At 39.3% G+C, this 15709-nt stretch overlaps 1 protein-coding gene across 2 annotated transcripts in view; it reads right to left on the bottom strand.

Annotated features, from left to right (window-relative positions):
* The window catches only part of Cped1 (cadherin like and PC-esterase domain containing 1), a 258430-nt gene that overhangs the window by 103486 nt on the left and 139235 nt on the right, over positions 1-15709 (bottom strand). For both annotated transcript variants that reach the window (XM_013119074.3, XM_040728510.1), the window contains 4 exons: positions 15234-15304; positions 13447-13497; positions 7786-7969; positions 5682-5850 (listed from right to left, as the gene is read on the bottom strand). In XM_013119074.3, coding sequence (XP_012974528.1) covers positions 5682-5850; positions 7786-7969; positions 13447-13497; positions 15234-15304 — 475 coding nt within the window. The remainder of the gene's footprint in view (positions 1-5681; positions 5851-7785; positions 7970-13446; positions 13498-15233; positions 15305-15709) is intronic.

The following is a 15709-nucleotide window of genomic DNA, read 5'->3' on the forward strand; positions in this document are numbered from 1 at the left end:
CACACAATCCTTTCCCAGGCCATGATGATACTTGAACATCTGAGCCTACTGGAGTAGGCTGTACAAAGTTGTGATGCCTGGCAGTTAGTGTGCTAAATTCATTTTAAAACTTTGGTTTACTTTTTGATTTTGGTGGCGGGAAGGGCACAATACACATGGCACAATCCATAAGGCACAATACACTATACAACTTGCAGGCATCCCTTGGTGCTCTCTTCCCGCCCCCCATGTGGTCCTGGGGATCAAACTCATCAAGTCATCAGGCCTGCTATCAAGTGGTCTACTGCCGAGCTGTATCACTGGCCCCCAAATGAGCTTTCCACAAGGTAGTTTCGAGGCACGGAGATTTGCAAGGATGGAACCCTACTGCAAGTGGAGGAGAATGTGTAGAGACACCCTACTTTTGCCCACAGATTACATAGAAAGCCTGGACCAGGTTTCTAACCACTTACTGAAGTCTTGGATTCTCAGTATATTTTTATCTAAAAAAGAGGTGGGAGGAAGATTTTTTAAAAATTTACTCACGTCCAGGGTTACAAGTAAATAAGACAGGATGGCGAGGTGCTTGAGGTAAGGCTTGGCGCGTAGTGAATTCTGCCCTAAGTGCTTCTGTCAATGCCTCTTCTGCACTCACTAGCTTCCCTCCAGCGTGTGAGAAGAGCACAGGACGGAGCAGGTGCTTTGAACTCATTAATAGTTGAGGGTGTGCCACAGCAGCATGGATGCCATTGTGGGAAAACCGGCAAATTGAAGAAGGTGAGATGACTAATGAATGATCACTCATTAAACTAACTGGTGTTTTGAACACAATTATTGATGAATGCATCCCTAGTCTCTCATAAAAATTTGCTAAGACATTAGACAAACCATCTCTATGAGCTACTTTATAGTATTTCTCCGTGGTTCTGGGAGGGTGCAAGAATATATGAGAGAATTTTAAAGCATTTTTTAAATGCTGAATTGGAGTCATTTGCATAGAATTCAGTACCATGGCATCTAAGTGGCTAATATTTTTTTATAAAACAGCATATGTCAGTTAGTGAAACATATAATCAAATGCTGAATGGTTTTAAAAATACTACTTTCTCTCTCCCTCAGTAGTTTCTCCTTTGTATATAATAATCCATTTTAAGGTAAAAATGGTTCTAGCCAATACATCCATGGAACATGGTCCTCTAGGCTTCTGCTGTATGACCTTCCTGGAGACCTTATTTATGGCTCTTGCCTAGCACAGTGCTTTGGGGGCAAAATACACACCAGACTGAAGATCAACTCCACAAATCAATTTCTGCGGAGTTATTGTTGTCCATGTAAAAACTTTGATTTGGAAAGAGGCAGTAAAATAAATATTTCTCCATGTGTATTTCAATTTCCTTAGAACATAAATATATTTTATTATTTCCTAAACATGACATTTTCCAGCCACAGTAACAGTTTATTTATTACTTTCTAAACCTTTTTTCTTAGCAGTGAAGCCTTACACATTTATGGATAAACCTAATGCGGTAACAATCTAAGTGTGTCAGTCGCATGATGGTTTTAGTTTTCATTAAGAACATGTTTTCTGTAATTGAAAGCCCACTTGTGATACTAGTAATTACACAAGGCAGAAAAGAAGTCTAGCTAGTGAGCAGAACTGGAAGCAATTAAGATGTCAGGATGATGAAATGTAAGAATGAGTCTCCAGCATGCAACATTTAAGGAATACCTGTAAGTCATTCACTCTCATTAACACAGTGTTAGGAAGAAAGCTTACTGCTTTAAGCGGCTGATTTTCCATTGGTGCTGATTCTGCCCCATGGGAGACATTGGAAATGTCTGGGGACATAAACTGTAACCACTTTCAGAAGGGGTTTATGATAATGTTCTGACTGTTTTTTTCCAAATTATCCAGGTCCAAGTGTCCTTGGTGCTGTGGTTGAGGTAGGTGGCCCCAGTCTAAATGTTTCTATCAATTATATAAAAACATGACGGAGTTGGTGGCACACATTTTTAATCCCAGCACTCGGGAGTTAGAGGCAGGTGGATCTCTGTGAGTTCAAGGCCAGCCTGTTCTACAGAACGAATTCCAGGACAGCCTCCAAAACAATAGAGAAAAACCCTGTCTCGAAAAACCAAAATAAATAAATAAATAAATACATTCATCCTTACATATGATGACTAAAACCCCTTTGGGACAACCATATACAATTTCTAATTGTCATACCCTAACTGAGATAAAGAAATTAAATAATTCCAAATGGTTTATTATGGTTTAGACATACGAAAGATATAAAGTGGCTTAGAATTTAAAGATCTTATCATTCACCAAAATACCATGATGACTAGCTTTTAACTATTACGTTTTATAACTCTGCTTTCTCGTCCCTGCTAATCTTCTGGTGAAACAATAAAGTGAATAGTTGATTCCCAGAGGGAAGGAGAACAAGGGGAGGAGAAATGAGGGGCTTCATGGCATCCACATTGAATTATGCTGCATTGGTTATTTGAAAGTGGGTTAATTACTGTGCTTGCTGAGAACTGACTGACACCCAAAATTCTTGTGTTAAAATAATGCCACTGTAGTAGTATTGTGAGCTGGGACCTTTTAGGATTTGATTAAGTCATGAAGGCGGTGTCCTAGTCCCTATAAAAGGGCTGGGACCCCTATGGAAGGACTGGTGCCTTATCAACAGGCATAGGCCTTGGTCTTGCTCCTTAGCTCCTCCCCAAGTGGAACACAGCCTGTGTGCTTTCTGCCCCTGCTACAGTGGCAATATCCAGAGGTCTTGACAGAGTTCCAAAGACACAATTTGAGCTTCTCAGCCTCCAGAACCATGAGAAATTAGCTTTATAAGTTACTAGCTACAGGCATTTTGTTATAGTAACATGAATGGACTAGGATGCTAATTTTAAACTGAACAATGGAGACCATTAAACCAAAATCTAATTAGAAATGCAAGGAAAAGTTACAATTTCCCTTTTTGCTGGAAAACAAAACGTGATTAAAGTTTAACTGCTTTCCTTTTAGGCTTGCACGTGTAAGTTTTGGGGACTGAAATTAAACAACTGCTAATTTTCAAATAATGTAATGTAGACTTTAATCCTGACAATACAATAGCAGAAAATGGGGGAGGTGCGTTTGGAAGATAGAACATTTTAGGTTACATGATATGTATATGCTTTGCTATCAGTTTAATTCAGAAATTCTCAAGAACCTAAGATTTGGTGATTAGGAACTGATCTCCTCTCACTTTCTATGCATATGAACTGATGTCATTTTATCAGCATTGAAGCCGAAAGATGATAATGACACTAAGCAGCATCCATCATTGTCAACTTTGCTGGATTATTTGGATTTGTTTGCAAACCCTGGGATTGCTCATGAGGTCTTTTCAAAGAGATTTAACTAAGAAGAGAAGACATAGAGCTTAAATACAGGTGGCACCTCTCCACAGCTAGGATTCCCAGCTGAATAAAAGGAGAAGCTGGGCTGAACACCAGGGTTCATCTCCGATTCCTATCTCTGAAGGAAATATGAGCAGTTGTCTTGTGCTCCTGCTTCCATGCCTTGCTGGTGTACCCTCAGACTGTGAGCCAAAGTGAACTCTTTCTTCTCTGAGCTGCTCTTATCAAGTATTTTGTAATAGCAGTGAGAAAATTAACTAGCACACGGGACTTCTGGGTAGAATTGGAGGTAGAGCCTATGAGAGACCTAGGGCCCTGTCCTCCTGCAGCCCATGTGACAGCTCGGGCCTAGCTAAGCATTGAAAATAAGCTGCCTTTTCACGCCACACTTTCCTGCTCACTCATTCGAGAATTTTTATAAATGAAAGGTTAAAAAATACTATTAAACACTTTCCATGTTATAAAATATAGTCCTTACTGAAGGACCACACATAAACTTTCAATTAAGAACTCCCTGGAAAGGATTCATAAATGACTGAAATACTTTCCTGCAATCATTTGTGAGAGTCATCCCACAAGAATTTCCTAATATTTTTGTTCATGTTACAGTAATAAGTATAATCTATTCTCTATGGTAACTGCATGGTAATTAACTTGCTTATGATCAATATGGTATTTGATAAGTAAGACAGGTATTGGAAGATAACAATACAAACTTCCCTTCTAACATTTTCTTTTCATATTTCACTGAACTAAAATTTATATGCAAATTTGTCCAACTATTTCATACATACTGCCTGTATTACATAGATAGAAAGTAAATTATGTAAGTGTTAACTGAGCAGCTTCACTTGTTATTGGGTACTTCCTCAAAGGGTCTGCTCATGAATAGGGGCATTGATAGCCTCCAGATAACCCCTGTTCTGGTCTCATAATCAGGTTAGTTTTACCTGCCTTTAAATGTCTATTAATGAGACAGTGTATGTATATTTATGTGTCTGGCTTCTCTTTAATGGAACAAACGGTGGTTGATAAAGAAGATATTAGAAGGGAAAAACATGACAAAAATACATTATATGAGATGAAATTTAAATTAAATAAATTAATTAAAAATAATAAAATAAAGGTTTTTACTATATGTATAAGCACGGGAATTACGGAGGAGAAAGAGTATCAGAGGACAGTGTCATATGCACTGAAACAGGTATGGGCTTCTAAAGAGTCACCTGATTTCCCTTTTATTTACAAAAATGGTTTTCATTAATACATCTATTGATAACCTTTAAGTTTTTGCTTTGTTATACTACTCTTTAGAACAATGTAGAATTCCCTCTGATTTTGTGAGGATTCCTAAGGTTGAGATTTATATTTCCTTGGGACAAAAATCTAAGGGATAAATAACCTTGTGAAATGGTATTAGGCTTTTGGAAATAGAAGAATGAGAAATGGTGATGGAAGAAGGGAAGGATTGCAGTGTCTGGCCACTAAATGAACACATAAACAACCAGGGGATTCTTGCCATCCACAGAGGCCCAGTGGCTCATATCCCCATTTAATCCTCTCTATTACAAAGTTCCTGGTAGCAAGCACATCCTCTTGACATTGTAAGGGTATATCTGTGATTATGTTTTCTGAATGGATTAGGAAATATTTGATCAGAGTTCTAACTCCTACTTGTCTGGCATCATCTGTCCTGAGGGTATATGCATGGTATGAGAAAATGTAAAGAAAAGAAACTGTAAGGCAGAGCTGACAAAAAGACAAAGTCAGAGGGTAACAGAAACCCTCCTCCCAAACCAGTAAGGCTACAAAATGGAATGTGTATCTCAAAGGAGAGCCCACAGCCTTGAGAAGTGATTAAGGGCTGAGACACAAATGGGAAATACATCTAGGCCAAGCAAATTTCATTTTGTATGTTTTCTTCTAATTTTTTTTCTTACAATAAATTCCACTGGATTCAGTTTAATATTTCAAAAGGAGATCCAGGGACAAATCCAAGATAAACATGAAAATTTAAATGGGCAATGCAAAACCGAATCCAAAGCTGCTGGTGCTCCACAGTGTTAAACAGTAACTATGATGGGTCCCTGAGCCCAGCAAGCACAATGCGGCTACCACTTGGGGAAGGAACCACAGAATGGCGGCTTCAGATACCTGCCTGGGATCAGACTGCTGCAGAGATCACAGTTTAGAGAGGCACAATGCTGTGAGTAACAATTGCACTCTTCGCATTTCTCACTGGATTAACTACTCATTCCCAGTTCATCACGAGTGCAAATGCAAAGTTCACTCACTTGTACAAAACCGCATGCTGTGAAGTCCTCGAAGAAGGGCAGACTTGGGCGGTCTTCTCTATAGATGGTGAGTTTATACGTGGTTTCCATGTCACCCTCTGCTGGAGATTCATCCACCACGACCATGGAAATTCTGTTCATTCCTAATCCCAGGGGATAGTTGGCAAAGCTGAGAGCAGACAGCGGAAGGAGATGGAGAGTGAGAGATAGAAGAGAATTAATATGGATGGGGACAATTACTTAGTCCAAACAGATTCAGACATCAGTATTTATTATCGTCATCATTATGATGATTGTTACTTGGGTAAAACATGTAAGAGTTGCATAATTTCACAAGAAATATGAAATATGAAAAGTCTAGTTCTTAGCTAGACTAGGGATCATCTTTTAGAATAAGTCATGTCCTTCATTAACTAGAGGGAAAGAAAGTAATTTTATGAACCACCTGTCAGGGTCAGGCCATTACTTCTAACACAGTAGCTCCGTACAAACCACAATGGCCCTTATTATAAACATAGAGACTCTTTTTCATTCATTTGTTTTTTTAAGACAAGGTTTTTGTATATAGCCCTGGCTGTCCTGAAACTCACTCCATAGACCCGTCTGGCCTCATACTCCGAGATGCACAGACCTCTGCCTCTCAAGAGGCATGCCTGGGATTAAAGGTGTGCACCATCACTGCCCAGCAACACAGAAAATCTTAAAAAGAACTGATAGTCAACTGCCTCCAGTTACATAGAGTCAGGGTAGAGCACAGATAAGAATGACATGAATCCTTTTCTCTTTTCTCTGTTATTTCATTTTCTCCTTTTTCTTCCCTTCCTCCCTCTTCCTCCTTTCTTCCCTTCTTTTGACAAATATTATCATGTATCCCAGACTGACCTCCAAGTGAATGTTGAGCCCAAGGTTTCTTGTATGCTAGGCAAGCACTCTATTAATAGAGGGGTATCCTGAGCTCATATCCTTTCTTTTTTAAATTAAGTTTTATTTAAATTAAAAACAATCTTATTTTACATACTAATCCCAATTCCCTTTCCCTCTCATCCTCCTATACCCCCCACCAATCCCTATCCCATCCTCCACTCACTCATCAGCGAGGATGAGGTCTCTCATGGGGGATCATCAAAAGTCTGTCACATCATTTGGGGCAGGACCTAGGCCTTCCCCCATGTATCTAGGCTGAGAAAGTATCCCTCCATAGGGAATGAGTTCCCAAAGCCCATTTGTGCACTAGGGATAAATACTTCCAGCAGCCACATAGACTGCCCAAGTTCCCCAACTGACATCCTTTCTTTATACTAAACTGGACTGGCATCAATGCCAAGCACATTTCTTGCCCTGCAGCAGTGGTTCTCACCCTTCCCAATGCTGTGACCCTTTAACACAGCTCCTCATGTTACCGTAACTCCAACCATAAAATTATTTTCGTTGCTAGTTCACAACTGTAATTTTTCCACTGTTATGAATTGTAATGTAAACATCTGTGTTTTCCAATGGTCTTAGGCGACCCCTGAGAAAGGGCCTTTCAAGCCCCAAAGGGGGTCAACACCTACAGGTTGAGAACCTTTGCCCTACGGCACAGATTTGTATCTTCCTCTTTATGGACACTATGTAACAGTGTTCTGATTCTGTTCGAGTTTTCAAACAAAAGAGTTGGAGTCTTTCAAAAGCATCTATGGAAAATAACAACAAACGGAGAAGTAAGTAAATAAATAAACCCTGCAAGATGAGCCTGCTGTGCCCACAGATTGTCACCAAACTGGGGACACTGGCTTAGGGTGAAAGGGGGTCACTGTTTACAAGCATCGGCTCCAACAATCTGGAAACAAGAAGATGCATGAAGCCGAGTTCTTGATGGATTCCCCTCATCTTCTGTCTCAAGGCCCTCTCTTCTTACTGTATTATTATCAAGGTTAACTCCCTTTGTTGTGGACTGGTGGAGAATCTGTGTGTGTTTCTGAGCACATGAAGCCTGAAAGAGGCAGACTTCCCACCACCATGCTTTCCAGGACCATGCTTCGGTTTTCCGGAACCACCAGCTAAGGTGGAACCAGACACCTGCTTTCTGGTGGGAAGTCGAGTCAGCTGGCACACATCCCCATACCTTGGCCCTGCCCGCTCCTGCAGATGCACCTTGCACTGACACTTAGAGGTCTCTGCTCCAATCCTCACTGTCAGCACATCAAATGGCACTTCACAGTAATAATCTTTGACCTTCGGATTGAACTCGGGATTTAGCTCCAGATGGGGGTGGGTGAAGATCTTGATATTGCAGACTGCGCCTTTCTCTGTTTCCGAGACAGAAAGAATGACAAAAGCAACTGTGAACTGCATATAAGTTTTAAAACTGCATGCAATTAAGGTGTTTCACCCTCCTACTGCTATGCACAGTTTCAGTGATCAGTGGCTATCACCTCAACACCTAGGCACCACTGATTCATGGCATCAACATGATTTCCAACATGACGTCAGATACGGAGGAGCTTATACTGTTCACTGTAGTTGGTGCAATACAGACAGTATTTTTTCTCAGTCCTCGAAATGATAAAGGCATAAAAGGTGAGGGAAATGTCTCACTTTTGGGTTGATAACATCCTCATGAAATATAACATCTTAGTCAGCTACGAAAATGGAGACAATGGCTCCGTGGGACAGTGAAGGGAGCCAGCAGCCAATCAGGAAACTTTCTAAATGAAAAATGTCATTAAACTGCCATTAGTTTGTAAATGGAGATCTTAGTAGCTCTAATATTAAAAACCAGAGTCAGATAGAGAGAAAATGGTGAGAGATCAAAGAGAAGAAGGAGCAAGCAAATGCCACCTTTACCTCATTAGCTTCCCAGCACAAAATACACCAAGTTTCTGTTTCTCCTGGCTTATATCCTTTCTCTGCCTAGCCATCTTCCTTCCTGTCTCTATTCCAGCCATCTCACTTCCTGTTCCCACCTAGCCATATCACTTCCTGTCTCTCTTTACAGACTTCCAGACCTCTCTGGTTAGCTAGTGGCAAGCTCCATCCTCTGATCTTGGACAAGCAAGATATCACCACATAAAAGACCAGTAACGGTAGAGCAGAAATGTGAACTTTGGAACCATATCAAACACAATAGTTCAAAATATCCACAAAGCATCCTGAAATTCCTTCCCAAGCCACCTCATTAGGGGAAAGTGTCATAAAGTAATAAAAAGAAATGCCATATCTGTTTAAACCTGTTTTTGAGCCTACAATGACTTCATGCCATTGACTATAAATTTTCCTTGGGGAACTCATTTTATTGCAAACACTGTCTTGTTACAAGAAAGGGAAAACGGCTTCAGTAGTGTGTGCATATATAAACACAGCAGCTACTGTAAAATTACATAGAACATTAATATTTGGAATGGACAATTACTCGAGAGTTTATCAAAAGGGATTTCAGTGCAGTATCTATAAGTATTTTATCTATTCTTTACAACAGTCACAAGAGTGTTGTGGGATATTTGTACACTCTGTGAAGACATATTACTCTGATTGGTTTAATAAAGAGCTGAACAGTCAACAGCTAGGCAGGAGGTAAAGGAGAGACTTCTGCAGAGAGAAAGAAAGTCAGAAATAATTGAGGCGCAGAGAGATACAAGGAGATGCCAGGAGACACAGAACAGGTCAGAGGTACAAAATGAAAGAAAGATAAAAAGATGCATGTTAGAATGTAGATTTTTAAAATATGGCTTAATTTAAGTTCTGAGAGCTAGTTAGGAATGAGCCTAAGCTATAGGCTGAGCTTTCATAATTAATATAAGTCTCCATGTCATTACTTGGGAGCTGACGGGGTGGGACAGAGAAAGATTTGTCACAGAATATTATCATAAATATGGCATAATTTCATTCTACAGAAAAGTATTTTGTTGAATCTCTAAGTGGTTTGAGTACACTGCTTAATTTTACTTGACATTTGAAAAGAGCAAGCCAACCAAAGATTTTTTTCTGGCTGATATACATACATAGGTATATTTCAACCATAATTTTAATAATCTGTCTCAACATGATTCATAAGACTATAAGTATATAGTATTATGACTTATACTGAAAATAATCATTGCATTTATTTCAAATTCAATGGCTTTCTTAATCGTGTATTGATTTTTAAAATCAAAGTCCCACATACCCAATCCACATGTCTGTTCAAGGCATGGAGATTAGCATAGTGAAAATAGGTGGTTAACAGTTATGGGATTTGATCCAAATGCTCTGATCACAGCATAATACTAAAAAAGCTAGAGCAACGATCACCATTGACTAAGGAGGCCTGAGCTGCCCAGGCATGAAGAGAATATAAATATACTTGTGCTTAGGACCACTTGAATGAAAACAAAGCAGTAGATTGTTTTATCAACATGGATCATACATGATGTATTTTAACTTAATAGACATGCGTTTTCGTTTCATTTGTTTCATTTTGACACAAGGTCTTCCCATACAGCTCATGCTAGCCTTGAACTTGTGATCTTCTGGCATTGGCCTCCCAGCAGTGAGGTTACTGGCGTGTGCCACTTCTATTAACCAAGAATATATTTTTATAGCAATTTAGTGTGAATTAATTTCCTTTTGGTTTATAGTATTTATGTTTATTTTTATATTTCACTGGGCAGTCACAGTTTTCAAAAGGGGCTTGTACTTCTTATAGATTGAACCTCACCTCCACAAGAGATGAAATAAATGTACAATTACTTTCTTAAGCAAGATTTTAGCAAGACGGTCACCCCCAACCACCACCACCAAACTTTACATGACTGGGTTGGGTGCTGCGTCCTGGACCCTAACTTGAAAGTTGATTTAGCTCTGACATCATTGCAACTGAATAAAGGCTGCTGCCTGTAAACACCTGGTGTGTCCTTGGCTTCTCTCCCAGTCCAGTCCTGACTTGTCTCAGGCCCGCTTACCTTAGATCTATGAGAACCCAGCATGAGGGATGTTGGTAGCAGGCTGCTTAACCTATTTGGCAAGCGTACACGGGAAAGCTGTTTGAAGTTTTGGTGGTTTTTAAGGGATTTCTTTTAACCATAGGATTTTATTGCTCTCTTGACGGACCACTGTAACTCATATTGAAGACAGGAAAGGCTTATTCTCTTAAAGATAACCCCACCTGTGCAGGAGCATCTCACAGCATATTTTTAAATCTTATATCAAACCATGAAAGCAGGGAGATTAATTGTAAAGATACAAGTAAGATGAAGTTTTAAACAGGGAACAAAACAACATGAAGGAAGTTGCAGAGATTTTCTGACAACGTGCCTCTCATCGACATCACCTGGGAACTGAAGAGGATGAGTTCATCCAGTACGGAAGCCCACAGAGAAGATATGGCTTTTCCAAACTGCATGTAGCCCTGGGCCTTACCCAGGACAGACTCAAAAAAATGCTACTACTCCCAATTCTGTTAGCTTTCTCGTTGAGCTTTCTTTCTTTAAAAATCATACCCAGAGCAGCAGGGTACCCAAAAGAAAAAGGAGCTGGGTCTTGTAGGTGTGAGGGATTGGTCACAGGGGTGGGGGTTGGGAGGTGAGGGGTGGGGTGTTTGGGGGGAGCACCCGGGCTCTCTTTTCCCTGGTAAGAACAGCAATACTTGAAAAGCTTTCTGTCCTTAACTGAATACACTTGTTGATTTCATAAAGACTAATATTACTCCAGTATGATTTATGATATGATTATTGAAAAGGATGACTAAACGCCAATATTCAGAAGGCAACAAGTTAGATTGTATTAAATTAAAAGACTTCTATTTATAATAAATTAAGCCTAAGGTTACACATTCCATTTTTTTTCAACTCTCATGTTTTAGAGGAATTTGTTTTGGAAGACAAGTTTTCTCTTCCTTTTCTTTCTTTCTATTTTTTTTTTCTTTTTGGCTTTTCAAGACATGGTGTCTCTGTGTAGCCCTGGCTGTCCTGGAACTCACACTCTGTAGAACAGACCGGCCTAGAACTCATTGGAGATCTGCCCACCTCTGCCTCTGAGCGCTGTGATTAAAGCCGTGTGCCATAATGCCCAGAAGACAAGTTTTCTAAATACACGTTTTAGCAAAATGCATAATAGACTGGTAAATGTGAATTTATTTTAAGAGATATATATTGAAAAAATAAACCTACAATGGAGGGCTTCTAATTATTTGCATGATGTAAGATATTAAGAAAATTCAGGAGGCTGGAGAGTTGGCTCGGTAGTTAAGAGCACCACACCCACTGCTCTTCCAGAGGACTCAGATTCAATTCTTTTTTTTTTATTATGATCTGAAAAAAATTTTATGTATGTTTTTTATTTAAATTAGAAACATGCATGCTTCAAATGTCAATCCCAGCTCCCCCCTTCTCCCTCCACCAGCGCCACCCCCACCCCTCCACCCCCAGGCCAATCCCCACATCATTCCCCAGGGAGGATAAGGCCCTCCTTAGGGGAATCTTCAGAGTCTATCATTTCATCCAGGACAGGACCTAGGCCCTTCCCCATGTGTCCAGGCTGAGAGAGCATTCCTCCATGTGGAATGGGCTCCCAAAGTTCATTTGTATGCCATGGTGAACACTAGTCTACTACCCAAAGCCCAGAGATTTCTGAGGCCTCCTCACTGACACTGCATAATAGTCCCTACCTGATGATAAGGTTGGTGACTACCTTATGTGACATCCTAGAACCTTTATCCTGTGACTGATGGAAGCAGAGACAGATACTCACAACTTAACACTGAACTGACCCCCTGGAACCCCGTAACAGAGTTGAAGGAGTGATGAGCAAGGCTGTCAAGACCGTGCTGGTGAAACCCACAAAGACAGCTGACTGGACAAGGGGGAGCTCTTGAACCCCAGACTGATGACTCAGAGGCCAACAGGGGACTGATCCAGACTCCATGAATGTAGTGCCAGGTTCAATTCTTAGTGTCACATGGTTGTTCATAGCCATGTGTAACCCCAGTTCCAGGAGTTATGAAAAGAAAAGAGGCTCCAACACCCTCTTTTGGCCTCCTCAAGTTCCATCATGCTCTTGTGGAGTGCACAGACATAAATGCAGGCAAAACACACATACATGTAAGACACATAATAATTTTTTTTAAAAGAAAAGAAGGCTCAGGATCTTAGAACGAATCTGAAGGGCACGACCCACCTCAGTCATTTAATAGCTCTGTGAGCTTGAAGGTCAATGGAACTAACTGAAAAGACAGGGTTAGAAGACCACTGGTACTGTATAAAACCAGATGAGCCAAGCGACTTTTAATTCAAATTTCATCTAAACTTAAACTTCATACGTATTGTATTTTGTGTAGTTAAAATTCATCATATTTTAAGACAATAAACTGAAAAATGAGTTTGAAATTCTCAGTTGTTACAGAGAGAATTCTATTCAAGTATTCCCCATTACAGTAATCACCCAGGAGGAAAAAACTTAATTCAAGATAGTGAGATTTCTAAAGAGGATGTCTGAGTCAAATTCTACCTGTAATGTAAAGCCCTAAGATTCCTTGAGCACCTAAAAATAATCCTGAAAGTCATGGGCCTAAAACAACATATGTACATATAATATTTTAAACTAAAAATCTGAATAACTAAAAATGAAATGCTCTATTCAGGCAGAGGTGACAGATATTAACTTAACCAGAAATAAAATATCTTAAAATTTACTTTAAAGAAACTAGCAGCCTAAAGATATCGGAATATGATAAAATGTTTATATTTTTTCAAAGTTGGGTTATGTCTAGTTTGGTGGGCTGTGCTATGGAAACACTTCAATCTCAACTCACCATCACTGCAGTGTATATCTTTATTTTCATATAAAACTCGTGGAACTGCATCTGAAATAAAAATTAAGTTAGAAAATAAGACTATGAATTTAATGTAAACTCTCTCTCTCTCTCCTTCCTCCCTCTGTCTTGTGGTCTGAATTTGGACTTATTGACAAGCTAGACTGTCCAACCAGCAAGGCCTGAGGATCTGCTAATCTCTACCCCCCATCCACTACCAAGCACTAGGGATTCTCACCATCACATCCAGAGTTCTATATGCATGCTATGTCTGGCATGCAGATACTCATGTACGAATAGTAAGCACATTACTGACTGAGTCATCTCTCCACTCCTCACCAACGAGCACTTATAAGCACAGTTAACAGGTACAATATATTCAGCTATTGCATTGGTTTCAAATCTCAAACAACTGATTGCTTCTAGTAGGGGAATATTAGAGGAACAAATGAGTGGTCTAAATGTCATCCTACCCTCAAGGTAAACTATTGAATTTTCTTCTGGTTCTGTGATCCTATGCTATAATTTCCTAAATTGTTGGAATGAGGACATTCTAACCAGTTGGTTACCCTCCCTGTATGTTCCAAGATTCCAGATAACTAAACAATCATCTGGAAAAAAATCATAATAAATATTTATGAACAAAGGATTGCTTAAAATGTGTAGAATGCTTTAAAATATTCATTTATAAAGAAGAAAGTGGTGGCAGAAGAGAGTAGTCATGCTCGGCCATCACCCATTCATTGCTCTTTCTACCGATTCATTTTGTTGAATCTGTGGTTCTCAAACTAGTGTCCTGCAAGCTCACTAGTGGGCCCTAACCCAAAATTCTGGTTAGAAGATTCAATGCCATACCACTGGGAACCACGGTATCAGACTAAATCGTGGTTATAAATGGGTGTTCTTTAGTTAAAATAAATAGATGCATTGATGGGTATTTCTTTCACTTTTTTCTTCTTAAAATACTTTTCTTCTAATGACAAAACATTAGATAGTCTTTAAAAATAGAATTGAAGAAACAAAGAGGTAAGTCAGGGTAATAAAAAAATCACCACTAAACTTCCTTGAGGTTGCTCTTGTGAGTAGGCAGCTGTTACATTCAACCATGTAGCCTGAACATCTTTTGTGGCAAATGTTCTTTCCTAGCTATTTATAGAATTTTATTTCAGGACTGTAAGTTTACAGGTGCATTCAGTCTATTCTTACAGCAATAATGGTGGATTCTAATGTTTTTTTTTCATTTATTACTTGCTTATTTATTTTTATAATTTTATGATAATTGTATTATAAATAGGTACTAAACTTTTTTCAGAAGTTACATTACTGCTCATTAAAATACCTAAATATTTAAATGTTCATGCATATTAGTTATTTCCTTAAAATAAATAGTTAGAAGTAGAATTTCTAGTGTGTAAGTGTAAATTTTATTTAACCAGATAATCTATTTATATGCATTAAGGATTGAGCCTACAGCCTCTACATACCAAGCATATGTTCTACCTCTCAATGCTTAGGCCCCAAGTGTAACTTTTAAAGTTTACTTTCCATGCTATCAAGTAGCCCCTTAACATGTGCTCTAATTGAAACATTTGCTTTCAGTATGAGAACACTCATTTCCCCTAACTCCTTCCCTATCTTTAAGAAGAACACTCAATTTTGAGGAGAAAAATATCACTTCTTTCTTGCTTAATTTTCATTTTTGATTGCTAACAAAGTTGAACATTTTAGATATATTTTTAAGCCAGATAGTACTTTATGCTATGCTATGTGGGGCTGTATGCTTTTACCTTCTTTGCTTTTGATTGCTTCCATTGACTCTTGTGGTTTCTGAATGGTCTCGTTTCTTGTTGAAGAATTCCTGTGAATACAATGCCAAGCAAGTCCAGATCAACACTGTCTTTTGACCTGTGTGGTCACAGTTATTTTGGTGAAGACAACAAGCACTATCTGGACTTCATTCCTCGAGGCTGACTATCTAGCCTCCAGTGAGGTGGGTGCAAATCTTATCATCACTAACAAGTGGATGGATAGTTGAAGAAAACTAGTGAAAAAACAGCCACTCTCCGGTTGGAAGCTGAGCAACCTCAGATAGCCCAGATCCAACAGAGGTGACAAAAAACAAAAAACAAAAACAAAAACGCCAGTGCCGGACACTGCTGAGTAATTTGGCACAAAGACCAGCAAGGCATCTTCAGGCCTATTACAGCATCATCATCAGGCAGGAAATCTCAAAGGATCTAGGATTAAACAGAGTTTTCTTGTT

The sequence above is a fragment of the Mesocricetus auratus genome, unplaced genomic scaffold, assembly GCF_017639785.1.
Source record: "Mesocricetus auratus isolate SY011 unplaced genomic scaffold, BCM_Maur_2.0 Super-Scaffold_100019, whole genome shotgun sequence".
Classification (NCBI taxonomy): Eukaryota; Metazoa; Chordata; class Mammalia; order Rodentia; family Cricetidae; genus Mesocricetus; species Mesocricetus auratus.